The 21,082-nt window shown below is 41.7% G+C and overlaps 1 protein-coding gene across 2 annotated transcripts; it reads right to left on the bottom strand.

The window, feature by feature from the left end:
• Positions 1 to 2,220: 2,220 nt before the first annotated feature.
• LOC142587729 (iris-like) lies at positions 2,221 to 15,365 on the bottom strand. 2 transcript variants are annotated; one of them, XM_075698930.1, is made up of 2 exons: positions 15,170 to 15,365; positions 2,221 to 6,821 (listed from the first exon to the last, which is right to left on the bottom strand). In XM_075698930.1, the coding sequence occupies exon 2, from the start codon at positions 6,790 to 6,792 to the stop codon at positions 5,650 to 5,652; it is 1,143 nt and encodes a 380-aa protein (XP_075555045.1). In that variant the 5' UTR covers positions 6,793 to 6,821; positions 15,170 to 15,365; the 3' UTR covers positions 2,221 to 5,649. The 2 variants fall into 2 exon arrangements, with proteins under 2 accessions (XP_075555045.1, XP_075555046.1); XM_075698931.1 differs by lacking the exon at positions 15,170 to 15,365 and adding an exon at positions 8,778 to 8,913.
• Positions 15,366 to 21,082: the final 5,717 nt, after the last annotated feature.

The raw sequence follows: 21,082 nt of genomic DNA, 5'->3' as shown, positions 1-21,082 counted from the left end.
ACGCTCGTGTGCTCTTTTCTATAAAGTTTACTCTCTCTCTCTGGTTTGTTCACCTACACCGTGGGGAAGAGAAAAGGGAACAGGGACTGAGAGGTGACACTGTGTGCACACATTAGCAGGCACGGCAGGGCTATGGTTACTGAGCAGTGACGTAGCCAGAAATTTAGTTCAGGGGGGGCTCTCGTTCCAGCTTGGCCTGCTCCTTATAGAATTTGTCGAGGGATAAAATATATCAATGATAACTGCATTGCCATTGCCAAAGGTGCTGCGAACGAATTCTTGAGTGCTACGCACTGTGAAGACGTGTAAAATATGTATTTTTTTCATACAAGAATATGTTCGTATGTCCTAAAAAATTGTGCCAGAAATAAGTGATATCGATGCTTCCACCTTTTTTGTCTATTTAAAGAAAATATCACACAAACTTTAGAACTATGTTAGTTCGAAATCAGCAATGGAGTGTATGCCGCTCATATGAAAAACGTGAAGGCCATGAAATGAACAAGTTTAGGACAAATACTTCATTGAAATTTTGTAGTTCGAGAATCTTCCTTACATTTTTGTAAATAGGCGACGGCCAGGGAAAACCTCAATGATGCTGTCCTTCATTCCAATGCATTGCGCAGAAGCAGCTCTCAGCGGCATAAAAAAGACATAAAAAGCATAAAAAAGACATTCTAGACAAAATCCAAAATGACTTCAGGCGCCAGGGTGGTTTTGGTCGGCGGTGTTTGACAGCACGAAAACATTTCGGGAGGGAAGGAGCTGAAGCCCCATAAGCCCCCTCGCTACGCCCCTATTACTGAGGTCAGTGCACTTCACAGACTGTAGTAGCGAAATGCCTTTCTTCACCAGCGACGGATGCGGTCAGGGTCAGAGAATTCTTCTCTACGCAAACGCCATACATCACCTTAGTCCTCATGACATCTCTGCATCGGCTTGTCACAGTGCACATCTGCCAGACCTAGTGCACGCATTTAGCATAGCAGCATAACCGTACTGCGAGTAATCTCATGCAATGCATTATGGTTGCATTGCGCTGCATCAGAGATGTGACCATTGCAGTGCAAAATATAAGCACTGCATGTGATTACACATTGTGTACAGGATGAAAATAACCACAATTGTGTGTATTGTACTTAACTGGTTGTACTTAACAGCATTTAGTTGCTTCACATAGATTCCAACAGGTTCTTTATTTTCATTGAACAATTTTACCTAAATTAGCATGTTGCCATGTGTTACATCCCCGTGTTCAACACGGTTTGGAATATTCTATTTTCTGCATCAGCATGTCAGCTCTGTTGTTGGCAATGGCCATGCATTCACTCAGCATGCTCACTTTCAGCAAACTCTCGTTGGCATGAACACACTTGATTATTATGGCACCCTCCCTACTGAATGATTCTGCTAGGCAGGAAGTTCTGACCTGGACACTGTGGTCATTGCCAAGATCCAGCTAGGTAATAATTGTCGAGAGTGAACGTGCTCAGTGGAGTGCTGCATATTGTAAATGTGCTGTGGACAACCACCAAGATTTGGTAGTGTGGCTGGTGGGCTTGGAGTCCCAAAACATGCAAATGGCCCTCCAAAGCCGGTCAGCAGTATGTCTAACATGGCAGCTTCTTTACAGCAAGTACCTTTGTTGCTGCCATAAAGACTATAACCTTGCAATACACTGCTAAGGTATGTGCAGTGGAAGAACACAGTCTTGGGGCAATAGCTTCGTTATGTTCATGCCCAATGTGTGTCGTTGAGCAGACGTGCGACAGTAGGCTGACTGCAGAGGGATTTAATTATGTCGCCCACACATTTCAATTAATACTCATGAGACAGCTATTCCACAGCCTAGTATGCATGTATAAGTTTCGCACTTCTGTAGTGAATTCATTACAGCCTTCTTTAATTGGCTCATCTGCTGGCACAGCCATAGGCTCAGCCTAAAGCTCTTCATTGCTTAAACCATGCATGCCTCTGGTATGGCCTGGCTTCTCACCTGACTGTTTTAGATAGAACATAGTTTTTACTAGGGCCAGGATGCACTGATTGTGAACGTCATGGAGCTATAGTTTTTACTAGGGCCAGGATGCACTGATTGTGAACGTCATGGAGCTTTCGTTTGGCAACACTTTATTTTGCTTGCAGTGGCTGAGGATGCAAAAAGTATAAAGCACTATCGGTACATATATAATGTACCGTAACAGCATAACAGCAAGGATATAAATTAGATCATTTATTCAGCCTCTTGAGAACAAAACATGCACAGAGTAGTTCATCCAAGGGAAAAAAAAGAAATTAAACAATGTTGCTTTGTGCCCAAAAGCAAATGACTTAGCAGAGCTTAAAAAGGAACTGCAGATTGAGTTGTAACAATGCCCTGCATAATCTATGAGACAGCAAGCTACTCATGTAACAGTGACCAGCTCAAACTATCTCGTTTCATTTGAGCGTAGTTACTGACAGCACATCAGATCTTTTTTTACCAGAATCAACACTGTTTATACAGCTGGTAACATGAGACAGAAGACAGTTTATTATAACAAGACAGCTGCAAGTCCAGTGGAGGCCACAGAGGAACTTAAAACATACACTCACTGTTTCACAAATGCATAAAATTCCAACTACAATGTGCCATGTAATATATTCCATGGGGCAAGTTTGGACCAAGAATGAAAGCACATGCATCGGAAAGCTTAGCCAGCAAGCATTAAATTACAGGGTTCAAAGAAATAAAAATAAGCGATAAGGGAAAGGCAAGGATACTAGCACAGCTAAGCCTGGTTGGCTACCTTGCACTGTGGAAGGGACGACCATTGCTGATAGGTCAGACTGCACTCACAGGCTTCAGTGCAAGCAGATTTCTAAGCTCGCTGCCTCTCACACAAGACAGACCAACACAGTGAACCAAGTCTCGGCACTTGAATTATTCAACTTCCACATTAGAACAGGTTTAGAACCACACTGCCCATCTTGTGACAAGTAATTACAACCAATATGCAAGCACAACTTCTACTAAAAACTATACGAGTTGGGAAACATTGGCTAAATGCAGACATAGAATTAAGCTTGCCCTGTATTAATTACCACATATATTTTCAGAAGATTGGTATCGATAGACATCTATACCTTTTTCCACTATGTTTTATACTGAACTGCTGTGACTATGCATTTAAGGTTTGTGAAATAAAGCGTCGCAACGACGTTTTCAATTTTTTTTCCCCAACACTATTTTACCATGTAACAAGCTGTTGTGTAGCATTGAAAGTAACCAATCTGCCGCAGAATTTCAATTATTATGGCTAAATGCACAGGGTTTAATGAGTGTGTTATGCTTTTTTATTTCTTGTAGATATGTCATTCTACACGTGCGTGCTTTTGTTTTTGTATACTGTAATATCCACCCTAAGTAAATAAGTAAGTAAAAACAAAGCACCATACTATTCTCAGCTGCACATTATTGGACGTACCTTGTCTACTGCCTATTAGTGAACAACATATTAGGAACATTAATCAATTGCTCAAACACATGAAGACAAGCTTCTCTATACAACACAACAATCATTGAGAGAGCAGTGGTGAAAGGGATAACCCTCAGGCAGTTTTCAAGTGTTGTGTCATTTGTAGAAGAGCTCAGAGTTTGTTCATGTATCTGTCGTGTTTGACCAGTGTTTGCCAAGAAGAACTACAGATGGCGACACCGCCCCATCTCATTGGCTAGCGACGTTGTTTGCGGAGCGCACGAACGTGAATAAAGCAGTTGGTCACCAGAGTCTGTGTCGGCTGTTTGCTTGCTTTCGTCCTCCTGCTACAGGCGGGGACGTGAACGTTACAGTATCTCTCAGCGGACTATCCACGATAACAATCTAGATTCAAAATATGAAGACCAGCTTGGCTGTGCATCAAGCATGGAAGGCTAATGCACTAGATTTTTCAGTAAAGCAGGGAATGCTATAGCAACCTTCTGTGCTCTGCAAATGAAGGCTTCAATTTATTTCCTTGTTTTCTTCTACCAGAATGTGTACACGTTACAAAAATGACATTTTCAGTACAATTCAATGCCATCATAAGCATGATGGACTGCCCAGTTGGCATCAAGTTCATGGACTACGGGATCTGTCAAAAAGAATCAATGTACAGTTAAACCCGATATGACAAACTTCAATATGATGAAATTATTGATATAACGAACTTTTCATAACCTATAGTCCATAGAATACCATGTATTTAGAACCTCAATATAACGAAGGGTGTTTGTACGCGATTACAATATAACGAAATTTCACTGCCGCCGCAATCGAATGCTGGGACAATAAATGGATACTTCCCCGGATGCAGATGGTCAAATGATTGCATTAGAAACGGTTGCTTGCAAACGCACCTCTCAAATCGTGCGCCGCGCAACAAAAAAAGACCGCCAAAGTGGAGCCGCATCACGCTTCGTAAAAAGTCAAAGTGTGGTAAGCACGCAGTGTGTGCCCCGTGCACTGTGTGCTTTAGGTGCGAGTGAAATTGTGCGAGGGTGAGGCAAAGATGGTGGCTTCACGAGTGCCGCCTTCTTGCACGAGCAAAGGGAAAGAGGGGGAGTGGAGCGAGCTCACGCGATCAAGCGCGCGAGAGAGGGCGGAGTAGGGGGTAAGTTGGCGCACGTCTCGATTACTGGCGCGCGTCACGGCCGTGGCTGCACATGGCTGTAAGCGCGGCATACGCAGCCGCACACCCTGCTTTAGAGGTAATCTGCGGTGTGTGCAAAGAGTGGGAGTGCCGAGACAGCGTGGCATCATTTAAGCTGTCTTCTTGAGCATTTAGTACTGGAGGTTGCGTAATCTCGAGTTTCGGTGACTCATAGAGCGAGAGGCAGATGAAGCATTCGCTCCCCACTGCCGGCGCTTTCATGATAGCGTCATTCCAGTGCGGGTGACACTATCAGCCGCGGGGTGGAGTGTACGCAAGTGTACACCAAACAACAGCACTGATGACAAACCTTTGAAGCTGCAGCAGATGATGTCCAGAGCAGTTACAAATTGTGCTGATTTGTTACCAGCGCATTTGTTTATCTTAAATGTACAGGCAGGGTCAACATGTTGCAAGACGTGGGTTCTGTGAGAAAGTAGAATATCAACACAGTTTTAGCTCGCAGCCATTGAAACAGCACAATACTATGTTGGTCGCATACACTAGTACATGTAGCACATTTTAAATCCAGGCTGCTTGCCACACTCGGGGAAATATCCTGTTCTTTCTCGTGTCTCTCATCCCATAAACTTTTGGCACTGCCTGTATACATGCTAGCATCTGGATGAAGACCAGGCAAACCTTTGCTTTAACTAGCATGACCTACAACGAAAGTTTTTCAATTAGCCAATGGGAAACCATTCGGTATTAGAATATGTAATGCAGATAGCAAAGCTCATGTTGCATCAAGGCCCACTACAGAAACCTGTCTTCCTGTAGGTAATGTGTATCAGTGCGAATGCACATGAGAGCGGGGTATTAATAGTGCACGATTATTAGCTATAACAGAGCAAATGGATTTTGCCCCTTTTGCATCGCAGTTACTGAGCATAATGAGCGCTTTAACTGAATGTTACTAAATATTAATTAAATATATTAATTTAAGTACTTAACATTAAAGATCAAGGTCCTACAAGGTCAGGCTGCATTAGGCACATCTCGCACTGAGCCAACGAAGAGAATAGCATCTGGGTCGTGACTTTTAATGATGAACATGAACGGGTGGTCGATGATGAAACTAAGTGTACCAATAAAAGCACATTTCTTTTTCTTCACCATCATCCCTGTTGCCGCAGCTGCCTCTGTGCCTTCCTCATTGACCTCCACAAAGGCCTTATGGAGTGCAGCGGAGACTACAAGATCTTTCTGCCCACCTATTCCAGATAAGTCGGCTTTGCGAGAGAACAAGTCTTGCACACCCATTGATTGAAGCAGACTCTTGAGATCCACATCCAGTTCAATCTTAAACCGTGGAAGACTGAGTTCAACGACAGTTCTGTCAAACCCCATAACAATGTCCGACAGCTTCGATGAAGTTAGTGCTGCCTCGAGCTGTGTAAGGCCATCCACTTCATGCGGAAGAAGTATCACCATGGATGTCTTGCCACCTTTGTACGGTATTTCAACGGCAGCAGCATTCAAGTCACCACATTCCATGTTGACCTTGAACTCTGCTTGCTTGTACATCATGTGAACTTCTTTTGTTGCTTCTTTGGAGATGTGAAATTTCTTAAGAGCTGTTGCTTGAGAGTTGAACTGCTTTTCCCACAGACCTTTGAAGTAAATGGCATTCACCAAAACAACCACAGAGTCAGAATCCAGTGCACCAGAGGGAAGAAGGTCAACAATCTTTGATTTTGTTGCTTCTTTTACCCAAGAATTGATAGCAAGCCTTGCTGCTTCAGCTTCGTTTTTGAAATCCATCGGCACCACAGCGCTATTATAAAACTTCTTCAATGTGTCAAGGTACTCTTCAAGAATGTCGTAAGTTCTTTCTGCATACAAGCGATTTGCCACCTCTAGAACGACATCTGGTGAATAGGTTGAAACTCTGGCAAAGAATTCGGAAAACTGCGAGTGGATCAGGTTGCTTTTTGTATGCAGGACATTTGCGATTTCATCAGCTGTGCGTTGTCTGGCTCCTGCAAGTGTCATTGACAATGCGGCTGCAATACTGAATGGGGAGACAACTATGTTTTTCGTTCCGCCACTCCTAGCAAGTACCCGCTTGTAGAGGTCAACAGTGAACGCAGAAAGCGCCACAGTCAGGTCTGCAGACATGGCCAATGCTGTGGTATTGGAAAGGGCCCCTGCAAAAGTACAGGCGAAGACATGTACATAGGCAATTTTGAACTGCATAAACTACAGTAGTGCCAATATTTACTCAAATCACCACAGTTCCTAACAGCACATTTCTTCCTAATTCACTGCAGTGGCACAAACGCAAGAAAAGTTAGAGAAGAAAAAATTGATGCTGGCACAGTATGTTGCAACCAATGAACAGTAACCAGGCAACTGAATGTGCATAAAATTAAAATGACAGTCCACTCACTCCCTCGGTCTCGGCAGATTGTTCTTTTGACCATTCATTTCAAACAGCACCAAAAAACAGGGACAAGAAAGAGCAAAGGACCAGCACTGGTCCTGTGCTCTTCCTTGTCCCTGTTTTTTGGTGCTGTTTAAAATGAATGATCCATACCAACTAGCTCGCACCCAAACCATTCCAAGCCCTTCTGACCTCAGCTTTCACCATGCTCCATTCCACACATAACACTTGCATGGAAGCCACACAAGTGGTGCGGCCCCATACAAGTCTTACTCCACACACTTCGCAGCACAGTCGTTCTTGATCTGCAACGTTTTCTACGAAATACTACGTACTTCATATATTGCAACTACAACTTGTGGACGTCAGTTTATGTAGAATCGAATATTACTTGTGCATATTTGTGCTTCCAGTAGGCGATGTACAATTTTTTGGTCGCAAGCGAAAGTGATGCACTGCGGCTGCTAGTTGCAGAAACATGTCACACCACTTGTTTGGTGGCAAATGGGTTCATATTTCTGACGTCTTTCGTGCAACAAATACGTCATATTTTGCTACATAAAAGCACAAGATTTATTTTTACATTGAATTACACGGCGCATAGCTAAGATCTTTCTTTCACACACAATGCACTTTCTTTTTTCGTCAGGGATGCAAGCTGTGAGGCAAGTCTCTCTAGACTCTGTAGCATCGCCTGCTATGCATAAAATGCGATAATAATCATGTTCTTCCTTTGCTTAACAAAGATCTCTAAGAATTCACAACATAGTAGGATAACGGGGCCAGAAACATTCTTTCTATATTAAGGGTGAAGTTCAGGTATCGCACCAAGGAATTTTAAAGTTATTATTTAAGTTATAGTGCTGCAAACTTGTAGATGTATGTAATTTTATGTATTGATTTCAAATATGAGGTTCACTTTTGTTTACTTCCCTCGTTCATGACTTTATGTAATTTTACATTAGTTGAATTTTTGGAAAAGAGATGCAGAAAGTAAATTTATCAGATTTAACAGAGCAAAGTATAAACAGTCCCTGCTTGATTGAAGATATTGATTAAGATCAATGTTATTGCTCAGTCTATCTTTAAACAAGTTCTGCTAGACCTCAAAGTCAACACTAAGCAGAGTGTTTTTCGTGGAAGTCTTTTCCAAGTTAATGAAATCTAAGAAACTGATTGTAAATGTTTCCAGAAAATTAAGCAAACATGCATAAAAATATAACTGGACGTGATAGACAAAATTGGACCCCAAATCCAATATAAGGACATAAAATGACATATAGCTACGAGTTTTCAGCACAGCAACTTGAAGAATCATCTTTTAATCCAACTTTTTCCTTAAAGTGAAATGAAAAATAAAGCTATCTGAAGACCTCCACTCAAAGTTGTTCATCATCATCACCATCAGCCTATTTTATGTCCACTGCAGGACGAAGGTTTCTCCCTGCGATCTCCGATTAATTACCCCTGTCCTGCACCCCAACCGATTCCAACTAGCACCCACAAACTTTCTAATTTCATCGCCCCACCTAGTCTTCTGCCATCATCGACTGCACTTCCTTTCTATTGGCACCCATTCTGTAACCCTAATGGTCCACCAGTTATCTAACCTGCACATTACATGACCTGCCCAACTCTATTTTTTTCTCTTAATGCCAATTACAATATCGGCTATACCCGTTTGCTCTCTGATCCAAACCGCTGTCTTTCTGTATCTTACCTTTATGCCTAGTATTCTTCGTTCCATCACTCTTTGAGTGGTCCTTAACTTGTTTTCGAGCTTCTTTGTCAGTTTCACAGTTTCTGCCTGATATGTCAGCACCGGTAAAATGCACTGATTGTACACCTTCCTTTTCAATTATAATGGTAAGCTTCCGGTCAGGAGCTGACAATGTCTGCCGTATGCACTCCAACCCATTTTTATTCTTCTGTAAATTTGCTTCTTATGATCACGGCTCCCTGCGAGTAATTGACCTAGGTAAACATACTCCTTCACAGACTCTAGAGGCTGACTGGCGATCCTGAACTCTTGTTCCCTTGTCCAGCTATTCATGATTATCTTTGTCTTCTGTGTATTATTCTCCCACCCCACTCTTACACTCTCTCTGTTAAGGTCATCAATCATTTGTTGTAACTCGTCTCCAGCGTTGCTGAACAGGACAATGTCATCTGCAAACCAAAGGTTGCTGACATATTCAGCGTTGATCCTTACTCCTAAGCGTTCCCAGTTTAATAGCTTGAATACTTCTTCTAAGCACGCAGTGAATAGCATTGGAGGGATTGTCTCCTTGTCGGACCGCTTCCTTTATAGGTATTTCCCTATTTTCTTGTGTAGAATTAAAGTAGAGGGGGAATCTCTGTAGATATTTTCTACGATATTTACGTAAGCGGCCTGCACTCCTTGATTACATAATGCCTCTATGACTGCTGGTATTTCTAGTGAATTAAATTCCTTTTCGTAATCTATGAAAGCCATATAGAGAAGCTGATTGCACTATGCAGATTTCTCGATTACCTAATTAATGATATGGATGTGATCCCTTGTAGAGTATCCCTTCCTGAAGCCAGCCTGTTCCCTTGGTAGACTGAAGTCCAATGTTGCCCTTATTCTATTGTAAATTATCTTGGTGAATATTTTACATAATACTGGAAGTAAGCTAATAGAGGAGAAGGAATAAACTTTATTTGTGCACAGCAGGTTTGAGACCTAGGCCTCTCTATCTAGATGACGGCCTCGAGCCCTTGGGCCCTGGCGGAATCTTTGGCCTGCTGGATTGCCTAATGGGCCTATAATTTTTTTCAATTCTTTAATATCTGCCTTTTTGTGTATTACTACAATGTTTGCATTCTTCCAGTTTTCTGGGACCCTTGAATTTGATAGACACTTCTTATAGAGAGCTGCCAGTTTTCGAATCATTACGTCTCCTCCATCTTTGATTAAATTGACTGTTATTCCATCTTCTCCTACCGCTTTTCCCTGTTTCATGCCTTCCAAGGCCCTTCTAACCTCATAGCTAGTTGTACAAGGAGTCTCTGCAACCTGTTTAATACTGCTTCGAATGGAGGTATCATGGCCTCTCTGGGTACTGTACAAGTCAGTATAGAACTCCACTGCTTTCACTATGCCTTCGAGACTGCTAATGATATTACCCTGCTTTCAGTGCATACATCTTGGTTTGTCGTATGCCAGGTTTCTTTGTCAATGATTTCATGCTGCATACATTTACGGCTTCCTCAGTCTTTCTCATGTTATAATTTCGAATATTCCTTATTTTTTTTCTTGTTGAACAGTTTTGACAGTTCTGCGAATTCTATCTTATCTCTTGAGTTGCATACTTTCATTATTTTTCATTTCTTTATTAGGTCCTCTGTTACTTGGGAGAGTTTGCCTACTGGTTGCCTTGGTGCCTTATCTCCCACTTCAACTGCTGCCTCTGAAGCCATCCTAGTTATGGTTTCATTTATTACCTCTATGTCATCTTTATCTCTATATTCCAAGGCTGCATATTTGTTTGCAAGTACCAGCCTCAATTGGTCTGCTTTTACGCTTATTGTGTCTAGGTTGGCCTGTTTCTTCTCGGCCAATTTTACTTTTACTCTCTTCAAATTAAGGTGACTCCTAGCCCTCACTAACCTATGATCACTGCACTTTACCCTCCTTAACACTTCTACATCCTGCACTATGCTGGTATCGGCAGAAAGTATGAAAGGAATTTAATTTTTGTTTCACCATTAGGGCTCTTGTAGGTCCACTTTTTGTTCCAAGGCTTCCTGAAGAAGGTGTTCATTATCCGCAGCTTATTCCTTTCCGTAAATTCTACCAGCATCTCTCCTGTAGCGTTCCTAGAATGGACCCCATAGTTGCCAATTGCTTGTTCACCAGCCTGTTTTTTCCCCACTTTCGTATTGAAGTCGCCCATTACTACAGTATACCGAGTATGCACTTTTCTTATAGCTAATTCAACATCTTCATAAAACTGATCTACTTCATCATCATCGTGACTGGTTGTTGAAGTGTAGGCTTGTACTACCTTTAATCTGTACTTCTTATTAGGCTTTATTACGACTACTGCTACCATCTCATTAATGCTGTAGAATTTGTCAATGTTGCCCACAATTTACTTATGAATTAGGAATCCTACCCCGTATTGCTTCTTATCTGGGAGACCTTAGCAGAGGACATGACCATTAGTCAGCACTGTAGAAGCCTAACCAGTTCTTCTAATCTCACTAAGCTCAATGACATCCCAAACAATGTCTGAACAATGTCATAGTTCCTCAAAGAGTCCTGCTAAGCTAGCTTCACTCAATTTCCATTGGCGGCCTGTCCAGGTCCAGAAATTCTCAGCACCCTCTGCTGCATTACAGGTCTGACTGCTGCCTTGGTCAGGTGCTCCACAGCTGCTGGGGACTGAGGGCCAACCATGTGTGATTTATGTAGTCCAGTTTCAGGCCTGTGCGCAGCATAAATTTGCTATCTTTAACAAGCTTTCCTTGGCTTCATTGTCTGTTGGCTTTATATGGTGATGATTAACAAAATCCAAGCCCCTCGGTTTCCCATCTTCTCTTGTTCATTCATAGGGAGAGTCTCGAATCCGACAGCCTTGATATGATTAGGTAGCATACGAGGTTTTTTTAGCCACCTGCCTGCTCTCCTAGGTCACGTGTTATGTGAGGCCATTGGGGAATAGACGATCTTCCACATTTGCCCACCATAGGTCTGAGGGGCACTGGTTAACACTCCCAGGGCTAGATCTAGTAAACATAAATACCGAAGTTAGTGGACGCATTGATAGCTGTCGCTGTAGCGCAATCGGTAGTGCAACTCATGCATAATGCGGAGTTTGTGGGGTTGACTTCCACCGGCAAACAGCAAGTTATCTTTTCGTGTGCGTGCATGTGTGTGTGTGCCAGAGAGAGAGGAGTCGGATGGTTTTCGGTTTGCCTGCTCCTCCCCTTACAATTTGAGAAATAGTTGGTACGGCCTTGCTATGAAAACTTGAACACGAGGGACACCGACAAAATCCACATGTAGCCCAGAGCAGCAGAGCTTGGGCATCTTGAAGCTTGAATTTGCTTTTTGCTTCTGCTTACAGAAACCATCATGTAGAGTAAAAAATATTTCAGAGTGTGACAATATTGCTAGGCATGGGCTTTTTGTGAAAAGCAAGATTTCTGCTCCCTTTGGCCAGGCAGAGTCTAAATCAATGGAACATTACTTTAGTAACACATAGTGCTGTAGACTGCAAGTCTGAATTACAAGGTATGTACCCAAGCTTTCTGGAGATTCAGCTTGCTCATACACTGTATACCCTGTCAAATTCTGATGACAATAGTACATTCACACTAACTCCATTTTACTATAGATTGCTACGTTAATAGTCATATTATCACGAAAAGGAAAGCATCTGATAATGTACAATCGCTTCTTCAAAGCTTCGGTTGGGTAGTTCCACTTACCCGACAGCTCTATTTGTCTAAATAATGTGTTTAAATTAGTCATGCTTTCCATCGACCATTGCATTTTTTGAGTGAGTGGCCCCTAACCAGGCAAACTGCTGAATACAATAACCTCTACGGAGCATCTGTTTAATAACTTTATCTGGCAGTTTCATTTATCCACTTTAGTGCCAAATTAATTCTGCCCATTGAAAATTTAGTTACCACCAAATTTCTTGCGTTTTCTGAATCATGAAAGATGTACTGCTGCAGCATGAATTCATAATTTTCAATTCCTTAGCAGGTTTTGTCAAGTTTACAGAATGTGAGCTCCATGGGAGAACTTTCCACAGGAGCATCAGATACAACAACATCAACTATTTCATGTTTAGCGTACTTAGAATGACCCTATCCAGCTTGAAAAATATGATTACGTAAATCATAGAGAAAAACAATACAAACAATGAACCTGCCACATGATGACATATGTTTTCTTTAAAAAGGGAGACCGCCTAACACTAAGAGATTGTTGTCCTACTTCACTAACTTCATCATGTTGTAAAACTATCGAACGTATCGTAGCTGCTAGTATAACTAAATTCCTGGAAGAGCACTCTATATTGACTAAGTTTCAACATGGGTTTAGGAAAGGATTTTCAACTGTAACTCAGCTCGTCACATTTTTTCAGTCTCTTGCAATAACCCTTTAGAGATGGCAAGCTGGATACGCTTTTGTTATATTTCTGTAAATCTTTTGACAAAGTTCCACACGGTAAACGCATTTTCATACTAGAACAACAGGTATTGAAGAAATTTTTGTTTGCTGGGTTTCAGCCTACCTAATTAATTGCAAACAATACGTAGATGCAGGATTGTCGGATTGTCTTCCAGTCACACCTGGTGTACCATAGGGCAGTGTGCTAGGTCCTTTGCTCTTTCTATTGTATATTAATGATATTGTTGACGTTGTTAACCCTGGTGTAGAAATTAGGTTATTTGCTGATGGTGTTTTGTTTAAAGAAATCATTCGCACTAAAGATCACAACGACCTCAGCACTAGTTTGGGCGAGTAGGCGTGAATGGTGTAAACAATGGGAAATGTCACTAAACACGAGAACATGTGTCTGCCTTCCAGTAACTAGCAAAAGAAAAAATTAAATTTCATATCCTTACTTGTTAGGGTCTTTACCATTAAAATAAGTAAGTTACTATAAGAATCTCGAAAAAAGACGGGGAATGCCGGAGATGGAAATTCAAGACGATGAGCGAAACGTGAACAAGGTGAATGCAGGAGCCTACGTTATGACAAGTGGACTTGTCTTCTTCAAGGCGACATATGCTTTCCTCGCCACAGTATATATAGGTGGGGTTCTTCTAAAGGGGAGAGGGTGTGAGGCGGGAGGACGCCGAAATGAGGGAAAATGTGTCAGCGTGTTGAATTGAAAGTAAACGAACGCTGTGTACAAGGTCAAGTATCTCGGTGTTACACTGACTTCTAACCTCTCTTGAAATCTTCATATTGATAATTTGTTAGCTCATCTACCTTCCGCAAGCTGTGTGTCCTGAAACAAACTTAAAACTGCTCCTACTAATGTTAAACTCCTCAGGTACACTGCTCTTGTGCTACCAAAACTAGAATATGCAGACATTATATGGGACCCTTATACTAAATTTAAGAATGTATTCAGAAAAAGGCTGTAAGATTTATATATTCAACAAGTTAGACTCACCCTATAATTTAATGCAAGCTAATGGCATACCATTATTACAGGCACGAAGGCAAAAAATTTAGATTAGAATTTCCTTCCCAACTTTTGAATAACAAGCTATCTATACATATATCACCTTATTTATCACACTTAAATATAGCAGTTCCACTTGACAGTACCAACCATAGCCCCCAGATAACTATATATATTTATCCTAGTTATCTAGGAGGCTATGTACCAACAAAACATGCCACATTTTGCTTGCACTGACCAGATTAAGTTTTCTTATTTTCCATGGACCATACATGATTGGAACTGCCTTACTGATCGAAGCAAGTTATCAGACTGAATTAAAATTTTTTAGTCGATCTGCATATTGTTCTTTTCTTGCTGTTTATTTTTGTTTTTGCTGCTTTTTTTGTATTTGTATTGTCCACCCTGATCGGACCTTGAGTCCGCAGAATTGAATAAATAAATAAATGAAACATACAGTACTGATATTGTGAGCAAACATACACTCATCTACCTTCCAACTTCCACCTTCCAACCTTCCACCAGTCGCCGGTGATGGGACTTGTGAGCAAGCGATCGAAACCCATGTACTACCCATAATATTTACATGTACTAACGGTCAAGTTTTGTCGATGTCGGCGTGTGTATGTGTTGCACAATGTACACGGAGTTGGGCAAGTTTATACACACGCCTGTGTAGTTCGTATGTGTATGCAATTTTTTACGCAAGTGCGACCTTACTTGTACCCGTGTACGCATGCGTACACTAAACTGACAGTTTCTAACCGGCACACGGGTCTAACAACAAGTTTACCGAGAGTATGATCCAAGAATATACACAGAGCGTGCGAAGTGCTTTGAACTGCGTCCGCTGACCCCAAGAGCTTTGCTTTAGGAATGCAAGGAAACAATCAAATGTACGCCCGATATTGTTGCCGCGAAGAGCGCTTACCTATTCTTGGCTCTATCAGCCGTCACGAGTTCCGACCTGAAAAGCAAGCTGGAGAATGCAGAGCAGCGCGCAAACCGGTGCAAACTGCATGCAAAATAGCTGAAGATGCTGGCAGTGTTGCTAAATCATAGCCTCCTCTATGGAGGCTATGGCTAAATATACACTCGGGTAACACTGAACTTGGTCACACATTACTTCCCCCCTCTCCTTTGGCTTCTGGATTGGATTGGCGCGGCTCGCTACGTGCTTGCGCGCGCTTTTCCGAGCGCAGATTGATGTGCGCCTGGTTTCTGCACTAGGAATTTACACCATCACTTTTTCGAGCGCAGATTGGTGTGCGTCTGGTTTTTGCACTAGGCTTTTATACGATCGCTTGTCGCTGCTTTCCTTTTCCCTGGTTTGATTCGGCGCGGCTAGGTGCAGGCGCGCATATTTGGTGTGCGCCTGCTTTCTTGCGCTGGTGCACTCGTGCAGCGTCTTGCCTCTATGCTTAGAACCGTCGTGCTGCTGTCGCCGTTCTTTCAGTGGTCATGCAGGCACCGTGCGCAAGACCGTACGATATACGGGCTGACACCGAAACGTGTGCTTCCCCCAGTCCCTTTTCTAGGGATTACGAGTTTTCGAAGCAAGGCGCTAGGGAATGTGTACAGGAATAAAAGGAGGAATACACCGCTCTACATGCTTGCGGCGCGCACGGTGTTATTCACACGTACAAATCACACACACCGCAAGACGACACACAAATACTGTACGGTAGTGAGTTGTTGCACAATATATATACATACATGTATATAGTTTGACGGCGCCCAAGTTCTTTTGCAAGGTGCGTACCGCAGTGTCGTAGGCAAACGATAGGCACATTGTTGTTGTTGTTGTAGCCTGTGATGCGTGTGGCTCCTACCCACGATGGGGGATTGGCCAAGAAATGGGCGGATTATTTGAAATTATTATGGAGCATAAATTTCCTAATAGCTATTGAAATAGCATTGAATAGCGCAGAATTACCTGTTAAATAAAATCAGGAAGGTCATATTGAATGATTAATAATTAATTTAAAAGTAAAAACAAAAAGAAAGGAATTTAGCAGGGCATTCATTTAGATTCCGTTAGGAATGTTCAGACAGCGAAGCATGCATCCCTCTGGCTGAATCCCAAAGTGGACGCTCCGAACGAAAGAATTACAGGTTCTGTCAAGTCCAGGCCAATTCTTCGAAAAGGTATTTCCAACCATCTTTTTCTAACCGCAGTAAAGTGGCAACAAGATAGAAGAAAGTGGTGTATCGTCTCTTCCTCATTACAAAAAGAACAGAGGGGGGAGGGAACCAAACCCAACCTGTGCAAATAGAAATTCAGCGAGGGTATTCGGCAGTGTAATTTGGTGAGGCAGATCTCAAGCATCTTTGTGTCACAGGATTCGCTATGCCAAGGAAATACCAGGTGCTTATACTCTGGAGAATCAGTCAAACGTGGGTTTGATAAGGCTAATCTTATTGATCGCATCCGAAATCTTGCCGCCGTGATCTGTGCTGTCACTGGTAGAATAGGAAGAACAGGGCCGGATAGTGATGCATTTGCCAGTGAATCAGCAGTTTCATTAAAAAACAGACCTTTATGACCTGGCACCCAAATCAAATGAATACATTGCACATGAGCTGGAACTAGTAAGTGGAAGAGTTTTAGCATGGGTGACTCATTAGTAGCGGTAAGGCAAGAGCATACTGAAAGGGAGTCAGTCAGAATGGCAGCCGTTCTAATCATTGGGTCTAATTTACGTAAAGCTAGGATTACTGCTAACAACTCGGCTAGAAAAATAGGCACAAAATCAGGCAACCCTAAAGAAAAAGACCAGTCGAGTGCAGGACAAGATATTCCAATGCCAGCTTTTTCCTCGCACTGTGAGGCATCTGTTGCAACGATAAAGTTTGTTTCTAGGCTGCTTAGGTGGTCTTGCAACATGGCGCTTAAGATGCCGTAAGGGAGCAGTTTCGCATGGTTTGGGAAAATGTCATCGACCCTGATCTCTGGGTAACTTGAATGCGTATTATCATGAAGTACCTCGCGAATTTGCACATTTAGTGGTTCAAGTAATGTCTGCACAAATATAATCTGTGGTCTATGAAACCTGGGCCAATGAATAGGAAAAAATAATTCTGGATCAGAGAGGAAAATAATTTGAAGGCGGTTTAATGGGGATTCATATAGCCTCAGGAAAGTCTGAACTGTCAGAAGGTGAAATCGGCATATTATGGGTGCGATTCTTGCTTCCAGGTATAATACGGCATTCGAAACGTATTTTGGGAGGCCTAAGCACAGACGTAGCGCCTCTCGTTCCAACAAAACTAGCGGCCGAAGCTTGTATGCTGGAACACCTGAGAATAAAACGCATCCAAATCCTAACACCAGACGAACATACATCTTATATACCATCAAGAGGAATTTTCTTCGCATACCTGTTCTTCGGTTGCTCAACTTGCGCAAAATGCCCATTGGACGAGCTCCTTTTGTCGCAATATAGTCAATATGCGGCCGCCAGTTAAGATTTCCGTTGTAAATAACTCCAAGGTATTTTAGTGACTCTACTTGTGGGATATCTTCGAGATGATATTTAAGCGATATGTATACTGGGTCTTTAACGGGAAAAACAAGGATAGCACACCTATTAGCATTCAGGTTTAAGTGTAAGCTATCCAGCCAGCCTTCCAGTTCCCTTAGATAAGACTGCAGTATTTCGTAAAAAGAGTATATGTCGCTAGCCATACCAAAAAAGGCAATGTCATCAGCATAAACGTATGTACTGACATATTACAGGTATGTACTGACACCTGGGTGAACGGGGATTCTGCTCAGTAAAATATTAAATAATACTGGTGAAAGTACCGATCCCTGAGGGACACCCCTTGTTTGCTTATATTTACTGGAAGAATAGCCGCTTCGAAAACAATAGAACTCCCTGTCTTTTAAAAATTCATGCACCCATGCTACAATATAGCCTGGAAAGCAATGGCTCTGTAACTGATTCGTTAAAATTGTATGCTCAATGCTGTCGTAGGCTTTACATATATCTAAGGTAACTAGAGCCGCATATTGTTTTTTCTGTCTGGCGATGTTAATGCGACTTGCAAGGTCTACATGCACGTGCCATATTGAATAGCCAGATTGAAATCCAATTTGACACGAACTCAACAATCGATTGTCGTCAATAAACTCTATTATATGTCCAAGAAGCACTCTTTCAATAGGGTAAGTTTCACTATGCTTGATGTCAACGCAATTGGTCTGATGTTGTCGATAGTATACCCTGCCCCTTGTTTTTTAAGTAACGGAATAATTTTGGCGATCTTCCATTCTTGTGGAATCCATGCGTTACTAACAGAGTAGTTTAGCAACTTGAGAAGCTCACATAGAGCTTCTTGAAAGAAAATCTTTAACATTGCATTTGTTATGCCATCCGGGCCAGGCACTGTAGTTGGCAACTGTAACATAACCTTTACTACTTCCGAATAGGATATCACCTTGTAGCCCGAGAATGCAGGAGAAGAAACAGAAGTTTGAAGGTGCGTTGCGAACTGACTCTCCAGTCCTTTAGCCAGTAGTTCTAAGGACTCCTGCATTTCCTGTGAGGTATAGACGATTGAGTCTACATTAATACTCTTCGGGAGTTTGTTTCTAAAACGAAGGTAATTAAATAAAGCACGTTTGTTTTTGGATTTAGATAGATAATCAAAATGGTTTTTATCATACTCATCTTTTGCATGTTTAATAGTACGTTTGAAGGTTGCTGAAATAAATTGATAATCTTTCCAATTTTGTTGGCTGTCATTATGTAGAAGTTTTTTCCAAGCAGCTTTCCTTGTTCTATAAACTCGTGTGCACTCGCTGTTCCACCAGGGACTAGATGAGGAACGCTTAGCTGTCTGAATTTCAAATTCAGACTTTTGTCGGGACGTCTGTAATGCTGAACAAATATTTAAGCCAATTTCTTCGTCATTACTATTAGTTAGTGACACAATGGTGGGCCGCAAGCAGTCTTTAAATTTTGTGCAATTCACAAATATTCTGCCTTGTCGTTCAACTGATCTTAAAGGGCATGCAATTTCAAAGTATACCAGGAGATGATTACTGTTTGTACAGAAATCAATCGTTGTCCAAGATGTCACAGTGACACTTGTGCTAGAAAACGTCAAATCTAACACTGAGCGAGATTGTGCGCGGACAAATGTAGGTCCTGTGATATTAAGGCATGAAAGGTTTTTATCTATGGTCCAGTTCCACAGACGTGGCCCACCTGAATCTGTTTTGTAACCCCAAGACATGTGATGCGAGTTGAAGTCACCAGTAAGAATGACTTCATTTTTGCAGCTAGCAAGTGCACTATCCAATTGGTATGTACTGTGCATGCCAGTAGGGAAATAAGCATCTATAATTGAAAATGAACGGTAGCCTGGGATGCTAAGGTGCACTGCCAAAATTTCACATTCTGGAGACATTAACTTGAAAGCTATTTTCGCTTTATGACAGAATTTAGATGACAACAAAATCATTAAGCCACCTCCTTGAGAAAGGCGATCTAATCGAAAAGATCGAAAATCTTTAAGATGAAAATTTTTCTCAGGAGTAAGCCAGGTTTCTTGTAAGATTATGACATCAGGATTAAGATGAGTTGTTAAGCAATATAAGTCTGTTGAAGCAGAAAACAGGGAACAACAGTTCCACTGTGGCACTTTTAAAAAAGCTATGGTGATGATCTAATTGATATAGTTACTTCAGCGACTACCGTCGCAATGAACTTTCTTAGATGCCAGAATGAGAAATTGGATTGCCCTTTTTGTTTTTGGTATATGGACAAGAAGCAGTTACTGAAGACCCAGTCCGCTTTTGCGGCCTGGTATCATGACCTGTTTCCATGTCGACCTGCAAGTCTGACTGACGCGCAGAACAAGGATCAGATCCAAGAAATGTTGGGTCCGATGTGGTACTTGGCACTAGGACTGAACTGGCTACCTGTTCTGCAGCACAAGCAATCGATTTGGTGATTGGTGTTGCAGCTGTTTGCAATAGCTGTGTCATCTGCACAGTAAACACTTGGGAAAGACCGTCGGTAACACTTAAGACAATATGTTGCATTGCCTTTGTCATTGCTTTTTCTACGGCCGATTCAATGAGTTTTACCACCACTAATACGAAACGAACGTTTCTTTTTCTTTCTCTCTCTCTCTCGGATATTCGCGTTCAAGAAGAAAAACCGCTCAGGCTAGGAGATCTGAAACTAATGAAAATGTGCGACTGCGTTTGTGATAGCGTGAACCTATAGCTGTTGAGGTTAATCCAAGGAAGCACCCCCGCATGTATATTAAGCAACAAAAATGACCCAGTCAAAAAAATAATAATAATAAAGAATACATTGAGTCCAGCTGGATTTTTCAAAGTGTCATAGGAGGCTCATGTTCCAACTGGACATGAAATCGAGATTTGGCGCCAATTGGACCTGATTGGAGCTTGTTATCTCAACTGGAAGTCACTGGATAAGCAATCTTGTGAAACAACAAAATAGTAATAATAGCACAATTTTAATGTGAGTTTTCAAATAAAATACCGTTTGTATTTTGTCATGATCAATGGAAAGAAGCATTTATCTTTCTGTTATGTTAGAAATCTCTCTTGAAACTTTAACAATTTCTCGCAATTAAACTACCACTTGGTCAACCAAATTTTGCTTAGATATATAACAACTGACATAATATGTCTCTCATAGTGAAGTGGTGAATGGTGGATATCTAAAAAAAACTTGCCATATTGTGTTCATGCATGAGTAAGCTTCTTGAAAGAAGCTTCAAGTATGTCTGTGTCATATCAAGACTAGGGTCTACTTAGGTTTTTTTTTTTTTCCTTTCCTTTGTTCTTCATGTTGGTCCC

The sequence above is a fragment of the Dermacentor variabilis genome, chromosome 7 (genome assembly GCF_050947875.1).
Source record: "Dermacentor variabilis isolate Ectoservices chromosome 7, ASM5094787v1, whole genome shotgun sequence".
NCBI classification, from domain to species: Eukaryota; Metazoa; Arthropoda; class Arachnida; order Ixodida; family Ixodidae; genus Dermacentor; species Dermacentor variabilis.
Note: the sequence above shows the minus strand (reverse complement) of the source record. Positions and strands in the feature narration are given on the sequence as shown.

Bases quoted from the DNA above. Each gene is read 5' to 3' on its own strand.
- LOC142587729 (XM_075698930.1), bottom strand. From the start codon at position 6,792: ATGTCTGCAGACCTGACTGTGGCGCTTTCTGCGTTCACTGTTGACCTC.